General features: G+C 43.9%; 1 protein-coding gene across 1 annotated transcript; it reads left to right on the plus strand.

Annotated features, from left to right (window-relative positions):
- Nucleotides 1-5,971: 5,971 nt before the first annotated feature.
- Nucleotides 5,972-24,357, plus strand: PHAX (phosphorylated adaptor for RNA export). Its single transcript, XM_053567387.1, has 5 exons — nt 5,972-6,109; nt 8,297-8,910; nt 12,447-12,567; nt 18,144-18,227; nt 23,452-24,357. Exons 1-5 carry the CDS (start codon nt 6,014-6,016, stop codon nt 23,719-23,721), a joined length of 1,185 nt encoding a protein of 394 aa, XP_053423362.1. The 5' UTR covers nt 5,972-6,013; the 3' UTR covers nt 23,722-24,357.
- The last annotated feature ends 876 nt before the right edge of the window (nt 24,358-25,233 follow it).

Here is a 25,233-nt window from a genome sequence, read left to right on the forward strand (position 1 = left end):
CGCCGCCATCCGGTGAAAGACGCCGGGAGCCCTGGCATCGGCTAGGAATTCTTTAAAGCAAAACATTGACTCTGAAGTACAGTAGGTTAGAGCCGGACTTCGCAAGAACAAAGACAGTTTTGATAATTTCCTTCATGCTCCATTTCTTCTTCCTCTAATATCCTCTCCACCCACCCCTTACCACACTCCACCTCATTCCATGGTAATGGGGCCTACCCTGAATAAGGGAAACACCAATCAGCCTTATTTGGATGGAAGTTAAAAATCTACATGCACTCTTAAAATGAATAGGTGCCTCGGTGATTCTCAATCTACTTTTTCAAAGTGTTTCTCATTATTTGCCTGTGGTCTTCCACACTGCACCAAAGATCACTTTATGTTTCTATACAAAGCCTGTGTTTTCCTGTGTCTTTGCCTTGCTGTTCTCTCCACCTGTAAAATCCTTCTGCCACATTCAAGCTTCTGCTTTGTCTGTCCCACCCTTGTAGCACAAATGATTTCAACAAACACCCGGGCATATATCAAGTACCTACCAGGAACTGCAGTTACTTCTTGGGATACATGAATGATGCTTCCTTTTGCATAGGTTATATTTTTTCCTGTTGGTGCAAGGACTGTCTCTGACTTACCCATGCGTTGTTCCACAGTTCCCAGCACTGAACCAGGCTCGTGTCCACTTACATGAATGCATGAACACACCTTCTCAAGAGTAGCAAGTGTGGATCTAGCATTGGTAATTTTTTTTTTTTTATTGTTGGGGATTCATTGAGGGTACAATAAGCCAGGTTACACTGATTGCATTTGTTAGGTAAAGTCCCTCTTGCGATCTTGTTTTGCCCCCAAAAGGTATGGCACACACCAAGACCCCAACCGCCTCCCTCCTTCCCTCTCTCTGCTCTTCCTTTCCCCACCCCTCCCTCCTTCTTTCTCTCTCTCTCTGCTCTCCCTTTCTAGCATTGGTAATCTTTATCAACAACCCAATTACCATCATCGTCCATCTACCCTGAGCACCACAATGCTAATTTTCCTAATTTTAATTCTAAGACCTTTTTTTCTCTGTTGCCCCAGGCTAGAGTGCCCTGCTGTCAGCCTAGCTCACTGCAACCTCAAACTCCTGGGCTCAAGCAATCCTCTTGCCTCAGCCTCCCCAGCAGCTGAGACTACAGGGGCCCACCAGAACACCACAGCTCATTTTTCCATTTTTAGTAGAGATGGAGTTGCACTCTCGTTCAGGCTGGTCTTGAACTCCTGAGGTCAAGGAAGCTTCCCACCTTAGCCTCCCACGGTGCTGGGATTATAGGCCTGAGCCAGTGTGCTAGGCCTAATTCTTAAACTGATTTCTCATTACTTTCTGTTAATCTGCAAGATTCTTTGTGTGCATACCCCAGAACTACACTCTTTCTTCTCTTCTCTCCTCCATGCTATTCAACAAAATGAAAAGACATTTACATGTGCACTAAATTTTAGAGCAATACATAGGCCCTCAAGGAATGCTAGCTTCTTTTTCTTCAAGTCAAGGAAAGAGGTTTATGTCCTTGTTTCTAAACCAATTCTGTGAAGAGAGGCACAAACAACTGCTCACACTGAAAATAGGGATTGCGTCTCTCTTTCATCGCCTACCCTGTCCTATAGGAATTCAGGAAAAAAATCAGAAACAATCAATTTTCATGGAGCATAGCAGAAAACAGAATTAAATGAATCATACATGAAAAGCACTTTGAAAACTATGAAGCCCTATAGAAATGTAAAGCCAGGAGATGGAAGGATGTTACCTGAACAGGTTTGCTTGCCCCAAGACAACATTAAATTAGTGAAATTACCACCACCAAGATACCATTTCAATTTCAAAAACTCAGAACCTGATTTGTCCATATATTGAAAAGTGACACTGTTGGGCAGCGCCTGTGGCTAAGTGAGTAGGGCGCCGGCCCCATATGCCGAGGGTGGCGGGTTCAAACCCGGCCCCGGCCAAACTGCAACAAAAAATAAAATAGCCGGGTGTCGTGGCGGGCGCCTGTAGTCCCAGCTACTTGGGAGGCTGTGGCAAGAGAATTGTCTAAGCCCAAGAGTTAGAGGTTGCTGTGAGCCGTGTGACGTCATGGCACTCTACCCGAGGGCGGTACAGCGAGACTCTGTCTCTAAAAAAAAGAAAAGTGACATTGTTATTCTGGGCAAACTCATATTAATCAAGCTCACAAAAGAAAATGATGCTACAAGAATACTGGGTTATTATTTCATAGGGCAAATTATCTTTGGAGAAGACCAACCATTCCCATCCTCCTCCATCCTTTTCAGGAGACAAACTATCTCTCCAGTTGTCAATTAACAATACAAGAACATGGGCGGCGCCTGTGGCTGAGTCCGTAAGGCGCCGGCCCCATATACCGAGGGTGGCGGGTTCAAACCCGGCCCTAGCTTAACTGCAACCAAAAAATAGCTGGGCATTGTGGCGGGCGCCTGTAGTCCCAGCTACTCGGGAGGCTGAGGCAAGAGAATCGCTGAAGCCCAGGAATTGGAGGTTGCTGTGAGCTGTGTGATGCCACGGTACTCTACCGAGGGCTATAAAGTGAGACTCTGTCTCTATAAAAAAAAAAAAAAAATACAAGAACATTAGGCCAGGTGAGATGGTTCAAGCTTGTAATCCTAGCACTGTAGGAGGCCAAGGTGGGAGGATCCCTTGCACTCAGGAGTTTGAGAGCTGCCTAAGCAAGAGTAAGACTATCTCTACTAAAAATAGAAAAAACTAGCTAGGCATTGTGGCAGGTGCCTATAGTTCCAGCTATTTGGGAGATCGAGGCAAGAGGATCACTTAAGCCCAAGAGTTTGAGGTTGCTGTGAGCTATGATGCCACAGCACTCTACCAAGGGTGGCAAAGTGGGACTCTTCCTCAAAAAAAAGAATAATAAAAATGAAAACATCTCCAGGCTTGGCGCCTGTGGCTCAAGCGACTAAGGCACCAGCCACATACACCTGAGCTGGCAGGTTTGAATCCAGCCTAGGCCACCAAATGATGGCTGCAACCAAAAAATAGCCGGGCATTATGGCAGGTGCCTGTAATCCCAGCTACTTGGGAGGTGGAGGCAGGAGAATCACTTGAGTCCAGGAGTTGGAGGTTGCTGTGAGCTGTGATCTTATGGCAATCTACCCAGGGTGACAGCTTGAGGCTCTATCTCAAAAAAAAAAAAAAAAAACCTCCAGACATTACCAATGTCCCCTAGTCACTAGTTGAGAATCACTGGGTTATTCAGAGTGTTGTTAGGGCACAAAACACATGAATCATAAAAGAAAAAACTGACAAACTGGGCTTTATTAACATTAAACAGGCAGTGGCTCACTAATCCCAGCAAATTGGGAGGTCAAGGCAAGAGGATCACTTGAGCCCAGGGGTTGGAGACCAGCCTGGGCAACAAAGTAAGACACCATCTCTACAAAAAAAATTTCTTTAAAAATTAGCCAAGTGTGGTAGTGCACACTTGTAGTCCTACCTACTTGGGAGGCTGAGGCAGGAGGACCATTTGAGCCCAGGAGTTTGAGGCTGCAGTGAGCTATAATTATACTATTGCACTCCAGCCTAGGTGACAGAGAGACACTATCGCTAAGCAATGACAATAAGTAACTTTTGCCCTTCACAGGACACTGTTAAGAATGTGAAAGGACAGGCTCAGCACCCATAGCACCGTGGTTACGGCTCCAGCCACATACACCGAGGCTGGAGGGTTCGAACCCAGCCCACACCAGCTAAACAACAATTACAATGCAATAAAAAATAGCCAGGGGTTATGGTGGGTGCCTGAGTAAGCTACTTGGGAGGCTGAGGCAAGAGAATGGCTTAAGTCCAAGAGTTTGAGGTCGCTGTGAGCTAGGATTTAACAGCACTCTACTGAGAGTGACATAGTGAGACTCTGTCTCAAACAAACAAACAAAAAAGAATGTGAAAGGATGACTGTGTAATTCATAACAATTAATACAGAATACTTTGTTGACCAAATGTGGGAGGGATGTCCCCACACACCAACCGAGTATTCAATTCTGTAGCAAACATCAGCTGGATGCCCTCCAATTTAATTTTGGCACCATCTATCTAGAGGATAGTATCGGAATCCACAGGTTGTAGACTCAGTCCCACAACACTGTGCCAAATTTTGATGTCCCCATTTTCAAGTTCTAGGTTATTTTACCTGTGTTTTTGACCAACCAGCTACAAATCAAAGTTTCCACTATCCCTTCTTGGGCTTGATGAATTTGTTAGAGCGGCTCACAGAACTCAGGGGACCACTTACTTAGGTTGACCTGTTTATTATAAAGGATATCACAAAGGAAACAAAGGAAGAGGAGTGCAGGGCAAGGTATGGGGAAGGGACACAGAGCTTCCATGCCGCCCTTGTGCGCTCCACACTTCAGGAACCTCTACATGTTCAGCTGTCCAGAAGCTCTCCTCACCTCATCCTTTTGGAACTTTTTTTTTTGAGACAGAGTGTCACAATGTCACCCTCAGTAGAGTGCCAGGGCATCACAGCTCACAGCAACCTCAAACTCCTGGGCTTAAGCGATTCTCTTGCCTCAGCCTCCCAAGTAGCTGGGACCACAGGCACTGCCACAATGCCCGGCTATTGTTTGGTTGTAGTTGTCATTGTTGTTTGGCAGGCCCGGGCTGGATTCGAACCCGCCAGATCCAGTGCATGTGGCTAGCGCCCTAGCCACTGAGCTACAGGCACCCAGCCCCTTTTGGAACTTTCATGGGACTTCACTGGATCAGCATGACTGATGCAGGGACAACCATGTAGAAATATGATTGGACAAAAAGGATGTGTTTAGGACTAACAGACCAGTGGGGAAACCCCACAAGGCCTACCTGTCTAGATTCTTCTCGGCCCTTCTGTGCAGTATTCCTTCCTCTCAGGTACGGGCAGGACCCTTTCTGAAAATGGGGCTCACAGAACTCAGGGGACCACTTATGTTTACCTGAAACCTATCACTGTGACCTACCACTATACAAGGAAGATCAGAGAATTTCTCTGTGGGCCACTCCAAGAGGGAAAAATCAGAGGAAACTAGAATTTCCAAGTTCCAGGCAGTTAAGTTTACAAATTCCCAAGAACTGAGTCACCACGGAGAGGACCCTGCAGCTGTATCCTTGTGGTCTCCTTGAGAAGACCTGTTCTCCTAGACCTCACCCTTCTCGGGTATTCTTTCTCAAAGTGGGGAGGATCACTTGAGGCCAGGAGTTCAAGATCATCCTGGACAACACAGAGAGACCCCATCTCTAAAAATATATGTATTAGGCCCTCTTCCGTGGCTCACGCCTGTAATTCTAGCACTCTCACAGACTGGGGCAGGAGGATCACTTGACCTCAAGAGTTGGAGACCAGCCTGAGCAAGAGCAAGACCTCCTCTCTAGTGAAAATAGAAAAACCAGCCAGGCCTGGTGGTGTACACCGGTAGTCTCAGCTACTCCTGAGGCTGAGGCAAGAGGATCTCTTGAGCACAACCGTTTGACGTTGCCACCGCACCCTCCCCAAAGCGACAGAGTGGAACTCCTCTAAAAAAAAGGAAAGAAAAAGAAACAAACCTGAGTAATGTGATAGAACCTTTGCGAAGACAGGGTTTGGGAGTGGGAAAGCCTCCTTCTAGGCCCACGGAACTGCAGCTGCAAAACGCCTTTCACCTGGAGAGAACCAAGGGTGCCCGATGCAGGGCACTCAGGTGACAGGTGTGAGACCGAGGGAGGACTGACAGACAACTGGGGCGCGCGCATTTACTGTGTTTGCGCGAAAACAAAGTTTGGGAGAAGGGTGTTGCTGTTACAGGAGATTCATTTTCCCAGAACAGTTGGAATTTTAGCCAAGGTGACAGCGACCAGGCTCAGTCCCGCCATCCAGGCGCGCGCAGGCAGAGGGGCGGGCCAGCCTCCGCGCGGGGGCGCCCGAGCAGCCGCCGCCGCCCGGCCTCCCCGCCGCGCCACCGGAAGTGCTCTCCTGCCCCGCCGCGCCCCGCCGCGCCGCGCCGCGCGAAGATGGCGCTGGAAGCCGGAGACATGGAAGATGGGCAGCTTTCCGACTCGGATTCCGACATGACAGTCGCACCCAGCGACAGGCCGCTGCAAGTCCCGGTGAGTGTGATAGCCCGTAAGCGGGCGAGTGGCTGCGAGCTGGGCGCGCGGAGCCCCGGCTGCGGGAGCGCGCGGGCGGCGGGGAGGGGGAGGGGAGCCGGAGCCGGGCTGCGGGGGACGCCCGGGGGGCGGCGAGGGGAGGGCCTGGGTGGGGTTCCCCGAGCCCGGAGCGAGGAAAACCGGCTCGGGGCCTGTGGCGAGAGTCGGGGTGGGCGGGAGTCCCCCGACCCGCTCGCCGAGGTGGGGGGCGGCAGCCGCAGCGTAGGGGCTTCGAACCCCTGCAGTGCAGCCGGCGGGGGCCTGGAGGGGGGCGCTCAGCGCTCTCTCGGGTCTCCTCCGCCTACCTCGCGTCGCTCCTCCTTACCGGAGCTTACGGTTTCCCGCTCCAGCGCCGCTAGGTTTTCGAGAAAGTGCGGATTTTGCCAAAAGCGTCAAACCTGGGGACATCTGCCATTGGCGCTCATTTTCGGCCTGAGCAGATAGCGAGAGGAAGGCCCAGGAAGGAAGTCCGTTTGTCGTTCAGAGACGCCGTCTTCCACATTCCTACCGAGTCTAGCTTTGTCCTGCGGTTCGTGGCGCTGGGTTTTGTGCTAGCTTCCCAGCTTTCTAAATGGTAATTTGTCTCGACTGCCTTAGTCGTAGCAACCGCTTTGCGAGGACTGTGGTGCCAGCCTGCGTGCGTTCCAATCTGGGGTCCGCACCGTCCAGGTTTCTTTAGCTCACTGCTTCTTTCTCCACATCTGTAGAATTGGCGTTATGCGCCACCGATGAAGTTGTTGGAAGGATTTTGCGGAGCATACAGCGCACAGCAATGTCTGCCTGAAGTTAGTTGTGGTTATTATTAGAAGATAGGAAGGCTATCTTACTGAAATCAGCCCTGTTTGTTTTTTGAGACAGTCTCACTTTGTGGCCCTTGGTTAGAGTGCTGTGGGCCTCGTTTCCCAGCAACCTCAAACTCTCGGGCTGAGGCGATCCTCTTGCCTCAGTTTTTCTTTTCTTTCTTTTTTTTTTTTTTATTAAGTCAAATACACATTGTGGATACATTCATGCATATGTGGGGTACAGTATGCTGATTTTTTTTTTTTTTTTTTAGTAGAGAGGGGGGTCTTGCTCTTGCTCAGGCTGGTCTCGAACCTGTGAGTTCAGGCAATACACCCCACTTGGCCTCCCAGAGTGCTGGGATATAGGCATGAGCCACCCAGCCTGACCCCCTATTTCTAGCTCAACAAATACTTGGCTTAGTGTTTTAATACAAAAAGCAAAGGTGTCTCCTTTTGCATATAAATGTCTTACAAAATTAGCACTGAGATAGTTTGTTTTTCAGTCCTTTTCAGGGTGTTTTACGTAAATTGACCCCTGACCTGGTAAACTTTAATGCCTTAATGCCTCTAAAACTCTGCGGTTTTGGAAGTATTTCAGGCAGGGTGTGGTGGCTCACACCTGTAATCCCAGCAGTCTGGGAGGCTGAGGTGGGTGGATCACTTGCTCACCCTGAGTCCAAGACCAGCCTGAGCAAGAGATTCCCCCACCACCTCCAATCTCTAAAAAATACCCAGGCGTTGTGGCACATGTCAGTAGTCCCAGCTACTAGGGAGGCTGAGGCAAGAGATCTTCAGCCCAAGAGTGTGAGGTTGCTGTGAACTGTGACGCCAGGACTCTGGGGGAGGGGAGGGACAAAGTGAGACTCTGTCTCAAAAAAAAAAAAAAAAAGACAAAAGTATTATTTTAGAGATTTCTAACCAAAGGAGTTCACTATCTAATTGAAAAGGAATATGATTACAGAATATAAAAGAGGTATATAGGTCCCAATGCAAGATAGGTATCTTTGGAAAGAAAGAAAATATTAAATTTTTACTGCTAGTAATAATTATTACATATCATTCTGAAACATTTTGACAATAACTGAAAGGTTAAAGGCTTTTGAAGGTGAAAATGAAAAACTTTGGTTAATTTTTTAGAAAGATCTTATATCCAAGTGTTGTATTAGCAGATAAGAATCTGGCTTTAAAATTGGCAAATTCCATGTGAAACTTCAGAAAAGGACTGAATTGGTTTCAGACATGTCTTTGAAGATCACTTCTGTTTCAAAATGGTCTAGTCGCATCTCTTGATAATTTTTTTTTTTTTTAAGCACATGCTAGGTATAGTATATTTTGTGGAATTGATTGTGTTTCTTTTCACTTGCAGAAAGTACTTGATGGGGACAGTGCTGTGAGGGCCTTTCAGAGTAACACAACAGCCTATGTACCAGTATCCCATTATCGGACTGTTAAAAGTGTGGATTCCAGTGAAGAGAGTTTTTCTGATTCAGATGATGATAGCTCTCTTTGGAAACGCAAGCGACAGAAATGTTTTAACCTTCCTTCCAAACCAGAGCCTTTTCAGTTTGGCCAGAGCAGTCAGAAACCACCCGTTGCTGGAGGAAAGAAGGTTAACAACATATGGGGTGCTGTGCTGCAGGAACAGAATCAAGATGCGGTGGCCACGGAACTTGGTATCTTGGGAATGGAGGGCACTATTGACAGAAGCAGACAATCCGAGACTTACAATTATTTGCTTGCCAAGAAACTGAAAAGGGAATCTCAAGAGCATACAAAAGAATTAGAAAAGGAACTAGACACATATATGCATGATGGCAAAAAAACAGGATCAAAGGAAGAGGAAAATGGGCAAGGTCATCTCAAAAGAAAACGACCTGTCAAAGACAGACTAGGGGACAGACAAGAAATGAATTACAAAGGCCGATATGAGATCACAGAGGAAGACTCTCAAGAGAAAGTGGCTGATGAAATTTCTTTCAGGTGAGCATTTATTTATTTATTTATTTATTTATTTTTGTAGAGAAAGAGTCTCACTTTATGGCCCTCGGTAGAGTGCCGTGGCCTCACACAGCTCACAGCAACCTCCAACTCCTGGGCTTAAGTGATTCTCTTGCCTCAGCCTCCCAAGTAGCTGGGACTACAGGCTCCAGCCACGATGCCCAGCTATTTTTTTGGTTGCAGTTTGGCCTGGGCCGGGTTTGAACCCGTCACCCTCAGTATATGGGGCCGGCGCCTTACCGACTGAGCCACAGGCGCCGCCCCAGGTGAGCATTTAATTTGACCACATTGAGCACTTGACCAAATAAAATCTATTTATAGAAAATAAAATAGGCTGCAAATGCATTAATGATGGTGTTCCTTTTTCAGTTTGTTTTTTTAACTTTAGGAACTAACTTGGAGCTTACTTAGTTATATGAGTACATGTGTGTTTTCTTAGATTTGCACAGACCTTAGAGAATAATTTTGTAAACTTTATGAACTATTAAGCAGCCCTTTGCATTTAGTACCATAGAGCTCTTAAGATACAACATTTATTTCTTTGTTTTGGAGGTAAGATCTTGCTCTTTTGCCCAGACTGGAGTACAGTGGCACAATTACAGCTCACTGTAGCCTCACACTCCTAGGCTTAAATGATGATCTTTCTGCCTCCCAAGTAGCTAGAAACAGGGTCTGGCAGTGTTGCCCGTGCCTCAAGTGATTCCTTTATCTCTGCCTCCCAAAGTGCAAGAAGTACAGGCATGAGCCACTGGGCCTGGCCAGTGGCGAGAGTCAGGGTGGGTGGGACCCTGACTATGAAAATAAATTCATTTATTTTTAACAAGTTTAGGTTCAGTGCTCATAGCACAGCGGTTATGGCGCCAACCACATACACTGAGGCTGGTGAGTTCAAAACTAGCCTGGGCCAGCTAAACAACAATGACAACTACAGCCAAAAAATAGCCAGGCATTTGTGGTGGGCGCCTGTAGTCTCAGCTACTTGGGAGGCTGAGGCAAGAGAATCACTTAAGCCCAAGAGTTTGAGGTTGCTGTGAGCTGTGACGCCATGGTACTCTACTGAGGGCAACATAATGAGACTCTGTCTCAAAAAAAAAGTTCAGATTTTGATGAATATTTTCAGTAGCTCTAAGTCGCTAATGAACAGTGCAATGAATTTGAAAACAAATGTGGTTCAAGAGTAATGTGGCTGGTATGAAACAAGTGTTTCTTTCTAGGCAAGCCTATCTCAACACCAGTACGAGATTTTTAAAATACTAGGGAATTGGGGCGGCGCCTGTGGCTCAGTGAGTAGGGCGCCAGCCCCATATGCCGAGGGTGGCGGGTTCAAACCCAGCCCCGGCCAAACTGCAACCAAAAAATAGCCGGGCGTTGTGGCAGGCGCCTGTAGTCCCAGCTGCTCGGGAGGCTGAGGCAAGAGAATCGCGTAAGCCCAAAAGTTAGAGGTTGCTGTGAGCCGTTTGAGGCCACGGCACTCTACCAAGGGCGGTACAGTGAGACTCTGTCTCTACAAAAAAAAAAAAAAAATACTAGGGAATTTTGGGATTGAGTGCTGGGGAAGAACTTAAAGAGATTTTATAAACCAAAACCTTCACTTTACAGATGAGGAAACCAAGTCTTAGTAGTTATATGGCTTACCCAGGGTCACACATTCCATTAATATCAGACCTGAAGCTAAACCCTGGTACCTGTGTTCCTAGTCTAGGACTCCATCCACAATAATGCAATTCCTCCTCTTGAAAGAGACAAAGGATGCCAGGTTTGTCTCATTAGGGAACTGGTAAGCCTCTGCCCTATTAATTCTTCTCTCTACAGCAGTGGTCCTCAACCTTCCTAATGCTGCCACCCTTTAATACAGTTCCTCATGTTGTGGTGACCCCCACCCATAAAATTATTTTCGTTGCTACAGCGCAACATGAGGAACTGTATTAAAGGGTTGTGGCATTAGGAAGGTTGAGAACCACTGCTCTAGAGAGTGGGCTCTGACATTTTAAAATAGTGACTTAACATTACCTGTGTTTTTAATCTCTCAATGGTAAAATGAAAATAATAGTACCTGTTTCACAGTGTTGAGGAATTAGTTGACAATAATGCATATATGGTTCTTAGCATTGTGCCTGCCATAAGCATAATAAGCTGTCAGTAAATATTAGCTACTTCTATTTTTGTTCTGAGGCAAGGAGCCTATGAGGGAAAGGTTGGGCCAATTTTAAAGCTCCAAGTCATCTCTGGAATTAGGAGAGTTTACTTTTAGGTATAATAATTCAAAACATAGTATATGTCTATTATTTGTTTGGACAGGAGTAGACTGGTTTTATCTTCTTCAGACTTGCATTCACCTTGCTGAATGTGCGCATTTATTTTGAAACCCGCATAATATAATGCAGGTAAAGAAGTATGAGATTTGAGATGGAACTTCAAGGTTACCAGGTTACCATTACCTTGTGTGACCCTTGGTTAGGAACATTCGTCAGTGATTCCAAAGTTAAATATCTTAAGTTTTGTTTGTTTGTTTGTTTGTTTTTTTGGGGAGGGGGACAGAGTATCATTCACTCTGTCATCCTGGGTAGAGGGCCCTGGTGTCATAGCTCACAGCAGTCTCAAACTCTTGGGCTTGAGCAATCCTCCTGCCTCAACCTCTCAAGTAGCTGGGACTATAGACACCCACCACAATTCCTGGCTAGTTTTTCTATTTTTAGTAGAGATGGGGTCTCTTTTTTTCCTCAGCCTGGTCTCTAAACTCCTGAGCTCAGGCGAGTCACCCTCCTCAGCCTCCCAGAGTGCTAGGGTTACAGGCATAAACCACCACACCCAGTCAGTATTAAAGATTTAGAAAAACAAACGTTACTAGAATCAGATTTTTTTTTTTTTTTTTTGAGACAGTCTTACTATGTTGCCTTCGATAGAGTGCCATGCCATCACAGCTCACAGCGACCTCAAACTCTTGGGCTTAAGGGATTCTCTTGCCTCAGTCTCTCAAGTAGCTGGGACTACAGGTGCTTGCCACAATGCCCAGTTTTTTTGGTTTTTTTGTTTGTTTGTTTGTTTTTTAGAGACAGAGTCTCACTTTATTACCCTCCATAGAGTGCCATGATATCACAGCTCACAGCAACCTCCAGCTCCTGGGTGTAGGCAATTCTCTTGCCTCAGCCTCCTGAGTAGCTGGGACTACAGGTGCCCGCCACAACGCTGGGCTGTTTTTTTGTTGCAGTTTGGCCAGGGCATGTTTGAACCTGCCACCCTCAGTATATGGGGCTGGTGCCCTACCCAATGAGCCACAGGCGCTGCCCCGGCTTTTTTATTGTTGTTGTTGTTGTTATCATTGGTTTAGCAGGGCTGGGCTAGGTTCAAACCCACCAGCTTCGGGACATGTGGCCGGCACCCTAACAACTGAGCTATGGTCACCAAGCCTAGAATCAGATTTTGATTGTAGTTGGGGGCTAAACTGAAGACTAAGGTAGATTTCTTCAACTTTGCACAACAAGTAAAGACATTGATTTACTTTATTTATTCCAATTCAGGTTACAGGAACCAAAGAAAGACCTGATAGCCCGAGTAGTGAGGATTATTGGGAACAAAAAGGCAATTGAACTTCTGATGGAAACTGCTGAAGTTGAACAAAATGGTGGCCTTTTTATAATGGTAAGACTGCACTACTGTTTCTGTATAGCTTATCATGTGTTTGTGTTTTTGTTTTGTTTTTACAGAATTTACTTGCCTCTGTTGGATCTCTTATTTATAATACCTATTTGTTTTAGATTTAAAAAACTACAATGAAGACTAAAAAAATTCAATATATTTTTCGCAACTAATAGTTTTCCTTACAAAAGACATAGATAAATTGAAGTCTGTTAGTGTTCAGTCAACAACACACCTTTTACATAATTCATTAAAAGTAGGGCTAAAAGGGTGGTGCCTGTGGCTCAGTCGGTAAGGCGCCGGCCCCATATACCGAGGGTGGCGGGTTCAAAACCGGCCCCGACCAAACTGCAACCAAAAAATAGCCGGGCATTGTGGCGGGCGCCTGTAGTCCCAGCTACTCGGAGGCTGAGGCAAGAGAATCGCTTAAGCCCGGGAGCTGGAGGTTGCTGTGAGCTGTGTGAGGCCACGGCACTCTACCCAGGGCCATAAAGTGAGACTCTGTCTCTACAAAAAACAAAAAAAAAAAGTAGGGCTAAAAAAAATTTTTTTTTTTTTTTTTTTTTGAGACAGTTTCACTTTGTCGCCCTTGGTAGAGTGCTGTGGCATCATAGCTCACAGCAACCTCAGACTCTTGGGCTTAAGCGATTCTCTTGCTTCAGCCTCCCAAGTAGCTGGGACTACAGGCACCTGCCACAACACCCGGCTATTTTGTTGTTGTTATAGTTGTCATTGTTGTTTAGCAGGCCCAGGCTGGGTTCGAACCTGCCAGCCCTGGTGTATGTGGCCTGTGCCCTAATCACTGAGCTACAGGGCACTGAGCCTGTTTTGTTTTGTTTTTGAGACAGAGTCGCAGGCTGTTTCTCTGGTAGAGTGCTGTGGCATCATAGGTCACAGCAACCTCAAACTCTTGGGCTTAAGTGATTGTCTTGCCTCAGCCTCCCAAGTAGCTGGGACTATAGGTGCCTGCCACAACACCTGGCTATTTCTTTTGTTGTTGCAGTTGTCATCTTTTTAGCTGGCCCAGGCTGGATTTGAACCCGCCATCCTCGGTGTGTGTGGCTGGGGCCCTACCCACTGAGCTACAGGCGCCACCAACGCCCACTTTGTTGTTGTTGCAGTTGTCGTCGTTTAGCAGGCCTGGGCTGGGTTCGAACTTGCCATCCCCAGTGTATGTGTTTGGTGCCCTAAACACTGAGCTATGGGTGCCAAGCCAAAAGTATGACTGAAATTTTAAGATAGAGTCTAGGGGAGCCTGCAAGCTCAGATTTTGAGGATAGGGATTTTGGAATTTGTGTGCCTTTTTTTCTTTTTTAATTGGGCAACGAACGGCTATAGCATAGAATGAGTGTTCCTTGCATTCCTTTTTTGAGTTTTAATTGTATAACTTACTAACTGAAATTTGGCTCAGTATAGTCTCGTTGACTATAAAATGGAGATTAATCCTATATTATAAGGATAGAGGAGATGATACCCATGAAAGATTTATCACAGTTCCCAGCACTTAGCAATGGTGGACAGCACCACAATGGTGGTGCAATGGTGTTATTTTGGTGCATTTGATTCATACACATTCATGAAATAGAGGACAAAAAAAATTTCTTATGTATGAAACACAGGTATGTATACAGTATTTCTAGGTGAGTTAAAATTTAATATCAGGGGCGAAAAGGGAGGAAAAGTCTTAAAAGCTTCCTGGGGTGGGGGAGTGACAATGTGCAAAAGGGTTAAGAAACACTGTTCACTGCTTCTGAATGACAAAACTGGGGAGGCCACATCAGGAGCAGTGACAGTTACCTTACAGAATGGTTTTGCAGATCTCAATTTAGCTTTCACCACAGGGTGAGGATGAAAGTTTGAGTGACTTTCTCCATTTTTGTTACTTGTAAGTTCAGAATAGTAATATCACAAGAGAGTAGATCAATATGCTTTGGAAAAGGACAGAGAAGAAACCAGTTAGAATTGATAGCACTGGCTGAGGAAATAGCCTGTGAATGTAAATTACAGAAGCCAAAAACAGAAGTTAACAACAAAACTAATTTATAATAATCATAAATGCACTGGCAATCTACTTTGATTTTCATTTAGTTGAATACATAGTTACAGATTTCATCCGTCTTTTAATATTTTAGTAATAAAACTTCATATTACATTGAGCTAATGTAAATCTACTGAATGCTGGGATGCTGCAAGTCCAAATTCACCTTTTTATTTTTGAAACAGAGTTTCAAGCTGCCACCCTGGATAGAGTGCTGTGGCATCACAGCTCATAGCAACCTCAAACTCTTGGACTCAAGTGATCCTTATGCCTTAGCCTCCCAAGTAGCTGGGAGTACAGGTGCCCGCCACAACACCTGGCTATTTTTTGTTGGAGTTGTCATTGTTATTTAGTTGGCCCCGGCCAGGCTCAAACCTGTCAGCTTTGGTGTGTGTGGCTGGCGCCATAACCACTGTGCTATGGGCACTGAGCCCCCAAATTCACTTTTTTTTTCTTTTTCTTTTTTATTTTCTTTTTTCTTTCGTTCTTTCCTTTTTTTCTTTTTTTTTTTTGAGATGTGTCATTCTGTTGCCCCAGACTAGAGTGCCATGGGGTCAGCCCACCTCACAGCAACCTCAGACTGCTAGGTCAAGCAGTTCTCCTGACACACCCTCCTGAGTAGCTGGGATTAGAGGCACCACAATCCCCGGTTAGTTTTTCATATTTTTTGGTAGAGATAGGGTCTTGTTCTTGCCCAGGGTGGTCTTGAACTCCTGAGCCAGGTGATCCACCTGCCTCAACCTCCCACAGTCCTAGGATTACAGGTGTGAGCCACCTGGCCCAGCCTCAAATTCACTTTCTTTTGATACTTTCTTTCCTTGAGCAATTACTGAGTGCCGGCTGTGTGTCAGCATTGTTCTAAAACAGGGAGCTTATGGTTGTAGTTGGGGGTGAGAGGAAGACAGTTCTTAAAGTATAATAACCTCAACTGTGTTAGAAAAAGAAATAGATCAAATAGAGATAGAGGGAGGAGGGGAGGACTTTGCAGTAAAACTAGAATGGTGAGGGCAGACCTTATGAAGAGGGCATCGTTTAAACAAAGACTTGAAGAAGGTGAAACAGAAGAACAGACCAAGCAGAAGTAACAGCCATTGGTAAAAGTGAAGGGTGCATGGCAGGGCCAAGACTAAGGCGAAGTAAGAAATTTACTTGCCTTGGCTGCAAAATTTTTGAGGGAGTGCTAAAAAAAGTCAATAATCAAGATCAAGGATACATTTTTATTTTTATTTTTTTTTTGCAGTTTTTGGCCAGGGCTGGGTTTGAACCCGCCACCTCCGGCATATGGGGCCGGCACCCTACTCCTTGAGCCACAGGCACCGCCCCAGATAAAGGATATTTTAATGCAACAGTTTCAAAAATCAAAATTAATGCAAAAAATTCATCTAATGGACACAATCCTAAATAAAAAACAGGTTCTGACCCTGTACTTGGAAGACTGTTCTCTCTTCACCCCAGTCTCTGCTGAGTGTATGAACAGGGGGTGATGTGACAGGAGCAGGGTGCTTGAGAGAGTGAGTGGGGTGTAAAGTCAGAGAGGTAATGTGGGGTCAGACCCAGTGGGGACTTGTTTGCCAGCTTAAGGAATTTGTCTTAGATCCTGGCTTAGGTCAAGGCAACACTCTGCCTTGTTTCAGCTGTCATACTTTAAAATAGGTGTCCTTTTCAAGGTCTGTCTAGTGTCATGTTTTTTACATTTGTGCTTTTTTTTTTTTGGCAGTTTTGGCCAGGGCTGGGCTTGAACCTGCTACCCCCAGTATATGGGGCTGGTGCCCTACTCCTTGAGCCACAGGCACCACCCCATTTTTGCTTTTTTGGCATGGTGATTTTGCTGTTTAAAATGAACCTGCAGCCGTGAAGTCTGTGACATGTGACATACCCTTATGAAGAAATATGCTTGTTAGATAAGCTTCATTTAGGCATGAGTTCCAATGTTGTTGGCCCTGAGTTCAGTGTTCGTGAATTAGCAGTATGTTTTTTAAAGATGTCTTTAAACAGAAACACACATGTAACAAGGTTATATATTGAGCTCTTGACAAAATGTTATGAAGAGAGGTTTGTAGGAACCTAATCTTGTATTTCCCCGGAGCATTTTTTTTAATAGTTACTGATTCAGTGTTTGCAACAACTTTGTAGAACATAACTACTATGACCAGTGAAAATCCACTGTATGTATACAGAAGGAGCCAGAAGAATGTGTACACATTTTAAGAAAGGAAGAACAGTATTAAAATTGTAATACTCGGGCGGCGCCTGTGGCTCAGTTGGTAGGGCGCCGGCCCCATATACCGAGGGTGGCGGGTTCAAACCCGGCCCTGGCCAAACTGCAACCAAAAAATAGCCGGGCGTTGTGGCAGGCGCCTGTAGTCCCAGCTACTGAGGAGGCTGAGGCAAGAGAATCGCTTAAGCCCAGGAGCTGGAGGTTGCTGTGAGCTGTGTGAGGCCACGGCACTCTACCGAGGGCCATAAAGTGAGACTCTGTCTCTACAAAAAAAAAAGAAAAAAATTGTAATACTCAAGTCACTTTTGACAGCTGCCATTATAAGAGATACAGGTTACAGTGTACAAAATAACAAACGTTTCTGGTATATATTGTTCTAATTTTAAAATTATAATTATAATTTTTCCTTTCTTAAAATACGGGTACATTTTAGGGGTACTCTATGATATATTATCTATATTTAAATCATAAATCCCTTTGGAATATGGTACGAGGCATGAGGTGTGACTCCGACTTAAAATTTTCCTAGATGGCTCTGGTAGCTCTATCACCAATTATTGGACAGCTCATTTTATCGTCTCGTTTGAGCTAGGATCTATGTCATAGACTGAATTTGGCTTTTTTTCCTTGGGGCTTCTGCTTTTTTTATTTTTGAGACAAAGCCTCAAGTTTTCGCCCTGGGTAAAGTGCCGCGGCATCACAACTCACAGCAACCTCCAATTCCTGGTCTCAAGTGATTCTCCTGCCTCCCCCTCCCAAATAGTTGGGACTACGGGCACCCGCCACAACACCCCACTATTTTTTTGGTTGCAGTCGTCATTGTTGGGCAGTCCTGGGCTAGATTTGAGCCTGCCAGCTCAGGTGTATGTGGCTGGCACCTTAGCCACTTGAGCCACAGGCACCGAGCCTATTCTGCTTTATTGATCATTCTAGTTTTATGTCAATACTATACTATTTTAATTATTGAGGCTTTATGATATGTTTTCATATCTAAAAGATATGCATTGATTTAACCAGATAAAGAGAAAATACAGTCATTTGTTTAGTCGTTTGAGCTGAGTGGCCTGTTTTTTCTTGTTAGCATGTAGATTTTATAAATCACAGGATTTGGGAGTTGAAAAAGGTTAAAGATCACCTTTGGCCCTCATTTTGTAGATGAAGACCTGAAACTTAATTATGGTGATTTTCCTCCTGTTACCTGTTTGATCATAGTCGAGACTGAACTTCACTTCTGCTGTTTGCTCTGTCTCCTTGGTGTGCCCCTGTACCTTGACTGCTCATGGGAAAGTGTATGCAGATTAATTTTTCTGCTCCTTTTTTTAGAATGGTAGCCGAAGAAGAACACCGGGTGGAGTTTTTCTGAATCTCCTGAAAAATACTCCTAGTATCAGTGAGGAGCAAATTAAGGTAATGGTGCTGGTCTTAGCTTTTAAGATCCATCATAGTTTGACTTCCACTCAGCCTCTAGCTTCATTTTCTAAGAATCTCCATTTTATGCTTTGCAGTAAATGGACCGATTTTGTCATTGCCTCATTTCAAGCAAAACTTGTGTCTTTTGTATAGCTTTGTCACCTCTTTTTCTTTCCTTTCAGAGGCAAGATCAAAATTTCATTTATTTTTTAAGGTTGTCTTTCCTGGTTTCTTAGCACATAATTGTTTTTTCTATCCTCTTAAAACTTCATTAATGAAAATTATTCCTCAGAATACAGGAGTAATAATTGAATATCTTCTACGAGGTTCAGCAGTCATTAATGAATATTATTTTGACAATCTTACTTGAGCTACACAATTTTTTCCTGTTCCAGTGTAAATAAATAGCACATATCATGACACTCAGTTCTAATGATTTCTGTAAGCATTCTACCAATAATAAGGACAGTATCCTACATAACCTCACAGCATCCATTGTCATTTCTAAGAGAAGTAGAAACAGTTTCGTAGTCTTATCCAATATCTAGGCCTTATTTTAACTTCCTGAATTGTCCTAAGAGTCTGCTTTATACCTCTATCCCCTTCTTACCAGGATCCAGTCAAGGTTTCCACATTCCATGTGTTATATCTTCTTTGATTGTTTTTAACCCGGCACTTTTTTTTTTTCTCTTTGTGACAGAGTTTTACTATGTCACCCTCAGTAGAGTGCTGTGGCATCGCAGCGCACAGCAACCTCAAACTCTTGGGCTTAAGCAATTCTCTTGCCTCAGCCTCACAAGTTGCTGGGACTACAGGCGCCCGCCACAATGCCTGGCTATTTTTAGAGATAGGGTCTCCTTTTCACTCAGGCTGGTCTTAAACTCCTGAGCTCAGGCAATCCTCCTGCTGTGGCCTCCCAAAGTGCTATGATTACAGGTGTGAGCCACCATACCTGGCCACTTCGGTTTTTTTTAAAGATTTTCTGAATTTTCTGCCTGAACATGGGTTGATACTAGACGGAAAAACTGAAAGCAAATAAAACTTTATTGTAGGTAATTTCACATCCCCAAATATGTCATAATTATTTTTTTAATCACTGTGTTTCTTACAATCACCATGTGTAGAATTTAGAAGCCAGAATTGGACTAAGTGGGTTTGTTTCCCCATTTTTTATTTTATTTGGGTACTTGGCCTCATAATTGCTTAAGTTTTGTTTTTGAAATTACATAAAGTTTATGAAAAAATAGTTAAAAGTTTATTTCCTATATCAACAAATTCAACTATAATGGTCTCCCTCTGTAAAAGAGTATGTATAGAATCAGGTTCTAACTGTATAGAGTTAACTACACATAGATATGGATGAGAGGGGGGATATCCCTGAAGTTATTTGTCTCTATTTGTTTTAACAACATGTTGCAATATTGGGTAGGGGGCATTATCCACTTCGTTCTGTACCCATGGAGAAGTTCGTTTTCAGTAAGTCTTGCTGTATTTAGAGAGAAAAGGGGAACATCAGAAGATTTACTCAAAGTTGCTGAGCATTGTACTACCTAGAATTACTTTCATCAAGATGCTTGAATGTGCTTCCACATAGAATAAAATACTTCTACTTGCAGGTGCATTTTATCTTCCCACTTTAAGGTACATAAGCTCTTGAAAAAATTGTTAATTACCACCTTTGGTGAACGCAAAGAATATTAGAGAAATCATGTGTGAGTTCATTCTTCACATCTACCTATGTTAGCTCTGTAACTGTGTGCCTCGTTTTCCACATCTGAAAACGAGGGTTACTACCAACCTCATAAGGTTTTTGTGACGATGAAATGAGTTAATATGTGTGTAAGTTCTTCTTCTTCTTTTTTTTAATCTTTATTTTTTATTATGTTGGTTGCAGTTTTTGGCCAGGACCGGGCTTGAACCCCACTGCCTCCTATATATGGGGTCAGCACCCTACTCCTTGAGCCACAGGCACCACCGTGGGTGTTAGTTCTTAACAGAATGCCTGGCACATAAAAGTGCTAAGGAGTAAATGGTAGCAAGCCTCATTTTCCTCTGAATTCACCTTTATTCTCCCTATACTCTTTTTCCATGTTTGCACCTCATTTCTTTAGCAAATACCTTTATTCTTTCTCTTCATCAAAACAGTTATATTCTGAAGATTTCCCTTACTCCTTTCATTTCACAGTCCGTTGCGTGACCGGAGACGTGAACGAACAGCAGCTTTGCCGTGGGTATAAACTCGCTCCTGTAATTATTAAGTCAAGAAACAGACTACATGATATGGGATGACGTGTAGCCTGTTTCTTGACCTAATAATTACAGGAGCGATAACTCCTTTGCTACTTCTGTGTGCTGCGTATGACTATTTAGCATAAATTTTAGGAGAGGTTCTCCTTTATCTCATCATCTGTTTGTTTTTTTTTTGTTTGTTTGTTTGTTTGTTTCATACAGTCTTACTATGTCACCCTCAGTAGAGTGTTGTGTCATCATAGCCCCCTGCCACAATGCCTGGCTATTTTTTGTCGCAGTTGTTTTTGGCTAGCTGACCTGGGCCAAGTTTGAACCCACCAACTTCGGTGTATGTGGCTGGGCCATAACCACTATGCTGCAGGTGCCGAGCCTATCCCATTATCTTTTTTATAAAACAAGAAGGAATAGCACTTTGGGAGGCCAAGGCAGGTCTATTGCCTGAGCTCACGATTCGAGACCAGCCTGAGCCAGAGCCAGACCCCGTCTCTAAAAATAGCTGGGCATAGTGCCGAGCACCTACAGTACCAGCTACTCGGAAGGCTGAAGCTAGAGAATTGCTTGAGCCCAAGAGTTTGAGGTTGCTGTGATGCCAATGCACTCTACCAAGGGTGACAAAGTGAGACTGTGTTTAAAAAAAAAAATTTCCCTACCAGAAAATACATTTCTATGAAAGTGCCTACACGTGGAAAACATAAAATAACTCCTGGGAACCTTGGCACAGATAGGTAAGTGGAAGTGTAGAGGATATAAAAGAAAGGTAGGTCAGGAGTTTAATGGAAGGACCAAAATGGCTATACAGATTGAGTATCCCTTATCCAAAATGCTGGGGATCAAGTGTTTGGAATTTCAGATCTGTTCAGATTTTGGAATACCGCATATACATGAGGTAATTTGGGGATGAAACCCAAATCAAATGAACAAAATTCACTTGTTTTGTACACACCTTACATACATATAGCCTGAAGGTAATTTTCTGCATTATTTTAAATAATTTTGTATATGAAACAAGTTTATCTTAAGTACTTATGTGTGAAATTTTCCATTTGTTGCATTATATCAGCACTCAAAAAGTTTCAGATTTTGTAGCATTCTTTTCTTTTTTTTGCAGTTTTTGGCCGGGGGGCTGGGTTTGAACCCGCCACTTCTGGTATATGGGGCCAGTGCCCTACTCCTTGAGCCACAGGCACTGCCCGCTGTTGCAGCATTCTGAATTCTGGATTTTCAGATCAGGAATGCTCAATATATACTAATACAAAGAAGGTTCAAAGGTTTGAAAAAGAAGCTGGTATAGGCAGACACATTTCTAAGGTCCTGTGTCTCTGGAAAAGGACTCATAAAAGTTATAGCCAAGCTAGCTCCTAAGACATATATATATATTAAAATATGTGTGTGTGTGTGTATTTTTTTTTTTTTTTTGAGACATTCTTCTTCTCTATAGAGTACCATGGCATAATAGCTCATAGCAACCTCAAGCTCTCTGGCTTGAGTGATCCTCTTGCCTCACTCCCGAGTAGCTGGAACTATAGGTGTGCACCACTGTACCCACGTAGTTTTTCTTTCAGTAAAGATGGGTTCTCACTCTTGTTTGGGCTGGTCTTGAACTCCTGAGCAATTCACCTAGCAATTCACCCGCTTTAGCCTCCCAGAGTGCTAGGATTATAGGCATGAGTCACCATGCCTGGCCTACTATATTCTTTAAAGTACACAAAATGTATATTCCTTTTTTTTTTTTTGAGACAGAGTCTCACTTTGTCACCCTCAGTAGAGTGCGTTGGCATCACAGCAACCTCAAACTCTTAGGCTCAAGCAATTCTCTTACCTCAGCCTCCCTAGTAGCAGGATTGCAGGTGCCCACCACAGTGCCCAGCTGTTTTTAGAGACGAGGTCTCGCTCTGGCTGATCTCAACCCTGTGAACTCAGGCAATCCACCTGCCTCGGCCTCCCTGAGTGGTAGGATTATAGGTGTGAGCCACTGCACCCAGCCTTGACCCAATTCTTAGCTGCTGGTGCTTTTGCCCCTCAGAGAACATTTGGCAGTATCTGGAGATATTTTTGATTGTCACAATCTGAGGGTGGGGTGGGTATGTGGTACTCAGGCGAGTAGTGGGTAGAGGCCAGGTCTGCTGCTAAATAAATATCCTACAGGACACACACAACAGACCCCCACAGAGTTTCCCATAAAGTCCCTTTTCTGGCATCCTGTATTATATCCTGGGCTGAGTGTATTTTCATGCTTGTGGTTAGTTTTTGACAAAGATGTACACTCTCACATGTGATTGTTCCTACACAATTCACACATAGCTCAGTGTCAGCAGGGCCAGTCACGTAGTTTTGATGACATTTCAAAGGTAGTAAATTTTTATTTCATAGATTTTTGTTGTGTGATAAATTACATTTTATTTAAATTCTAAACAACATAATTTTCCTGGTGTATCCTTTTATTTAGAAAGCTTTTAACGGGCGGCGCCTGTGGCTCAGTGAGTAGGGCGCCGGCCCCATATGCCGAGGGTAGCGGGTTCAAACCCAGCCCTGGCCAAACTGCAACAAAAAAATAGCCGGGCGTTGTGGCCGGCGCCTGTAGTCCCAGCTGCTCGGGAGGCTGAGGCAAGAGAATCGCGTAAGCCCAAGAGTTAGAGGTTGCTGTGAGCCGTGTGACGCCACGGCACTCTACCCGAGGGCGGTACAGTGAGACTCTGTTTCTACAAAAAAAAAAAAAAAAGAAAGCTTTTAACTATGGAGCTAATGTGTTATGGTGGAATAAGCGTGGGTCTAACAGTAGGTTGGGTTAGACTCAGCTTCAACCTTTACTTACAGTGAGTACTTATGTAATATCTAGGACTGTAATGATGAACCTAATAATCTTTGCTTATTTTTTATGAGAAATGGAGATAATGATTATAAAAGGCATGTCTTATAACAAAGTTGTAATAAATGGCAGTTCTTATTTACTGAAGTTCTTCCTTTATTATAGGATATTTTCTATATTGAAAATCAAAAGGAATATGAAAACAAAAAAGCTGCTAGAAAGAGGAGAACACAGGTATTGGGGAAAAAGATGAAGCAAGCTATTAAAAGTCTGAATTTTCAAGAAGACGATGATACATCACGAGAAACTTTTGCCAGTGACACAAATGAGGCCCTGGCTTCTCTTGACGAGTCACAGGAAGGACATGGAGAGGCCAAGTTGGATGCAGAGGAAGCCATTGAAGTTGATCATTCTCATGATTTAGATATCTTTTAAGTATACTTTGGACATTTTGAGGAATAAGCCTTTCTAAAATAACGTTGTAATAAACCATTTCTACTGAGATCGCTACATTTTAGTTTGCACTGATAAACCTAAGAATCTGGAAAAGAGAGAACTGTTTTCTTGTTTTAAATAAAAATTAATATATATAGGGAGATCAATATGATTGATAACATTTAAAAATGTTTCATGTCTGACAAAATACTTACCAGTACACAGGATTTGATTTCTTGGTCTGTTAACATGTGCTAAATATTGTGGGAATTATTAGCAGATAGTTTTGTCCAGGTCATTTCATTATAACATGCCATTCAAAACTGCTCTTTCTGATTTATCTTTACAGTGTGAACTATGCTTTTGTTTCACAACATTCCACTAAAAGATCATAATGGGACATAAAAGTACTAAACTGTTATAAATATATTCAGGCTTGTTTTTTCTGTGTTTAGAGTTAATATTGATGGCTCTTACCACTTGTTTGTCCAGTAAAAAAAAAAAATGTCAGAGTATTTGTTCTTAACTTTGTTTTTGACTTCTTATTAATTAACTTGGTCAAATAACTAAATACTAAATGTGATCTACACCTGTTTATTACTATGGACATTTAATAAAATTCCCAGTGGCACCCTGCCTAAGACTAATTTACCTTACGTTAAGGAAGTTTGCTATTTAATCACATGTGCATGAATTACTCGTTTTTTTTTTTTTTTGTAGAGACAGAGTCTCACTTTATGGCCCTCAGTAGAGTGCCGTGGCATCGCACAGCTCACAGCAACCTTCAACTCCTGGGCTTAAGCGATTCTCTTGCCTCAGCCTCCCGAGTAGCTGGGACTACAGGCGCCCGCCACAACGCCCGGCTATTTTTTGGTTGCAGTTCAGCCGGGGCCGGGTTTGAACCCGCCACCCTCGGTATATGGGGCCGGCGCCTTACCGACTGAGCCACAGGTGCCGCCCGAATTACTCGTTTTTATTAATGAAGAAAATAGAGGTAGTTTACTAAACATGTTTCAGGAGTTAACTATAGTTTACAGAATATATTAAGGAAGGTGTACTTAAGCAAAAATTTGTAATGGTAAGCAAATAGGTAAAATTTAACGATTATAAACTATGTGTTATGGATAATATACTTGAAGTCTTTCAGTAATTACTGAAAATATGGTCATTGGGGCGGCCCCTGTGGCTCATTCGGTAAGGTGCCGGCCCCATATACCAAGGGTGATGGGTTCAAACCCAGCCCTGGCCAAACTGCAACCAAAAAATAGCTGGGTGTTGTGGCGGGCGCCTGTAGTCCCAGCTACTCGGGAGGCTGAGGCAGGAGAATCGCTTAAGCCCAGGAGTTGGTGGTTGCTGTGAGCTATGTGATGCCATGGCACTCTACCGAGGGCCATAAAGTGAGACTCTGTCTCTACAAAAAAAGAAAATATGGTCATTGAAGCCGGGTGCTATGGCTCACGCCTGTAATCCTACCACTCTAGGAGGCCCATGTGGGTGGATTGCCTGAGTTCA

The sequence above is a fragment of the Nycticebus coucang genome, chromosome 17, assembly GCF_027406575.1.
Source record: "Nycticebus coucang isolate mNycCou1 chromosome 17, mNycCou1.pri, whole genome shotgun sequence".
Taxonomy (NCBI): domain Eukaryota; kingdom Metazoa; phylum Chordata; class Mammalia; order Primates; family Lorisidae; genus Nycticebus; species Nycticebus coucang.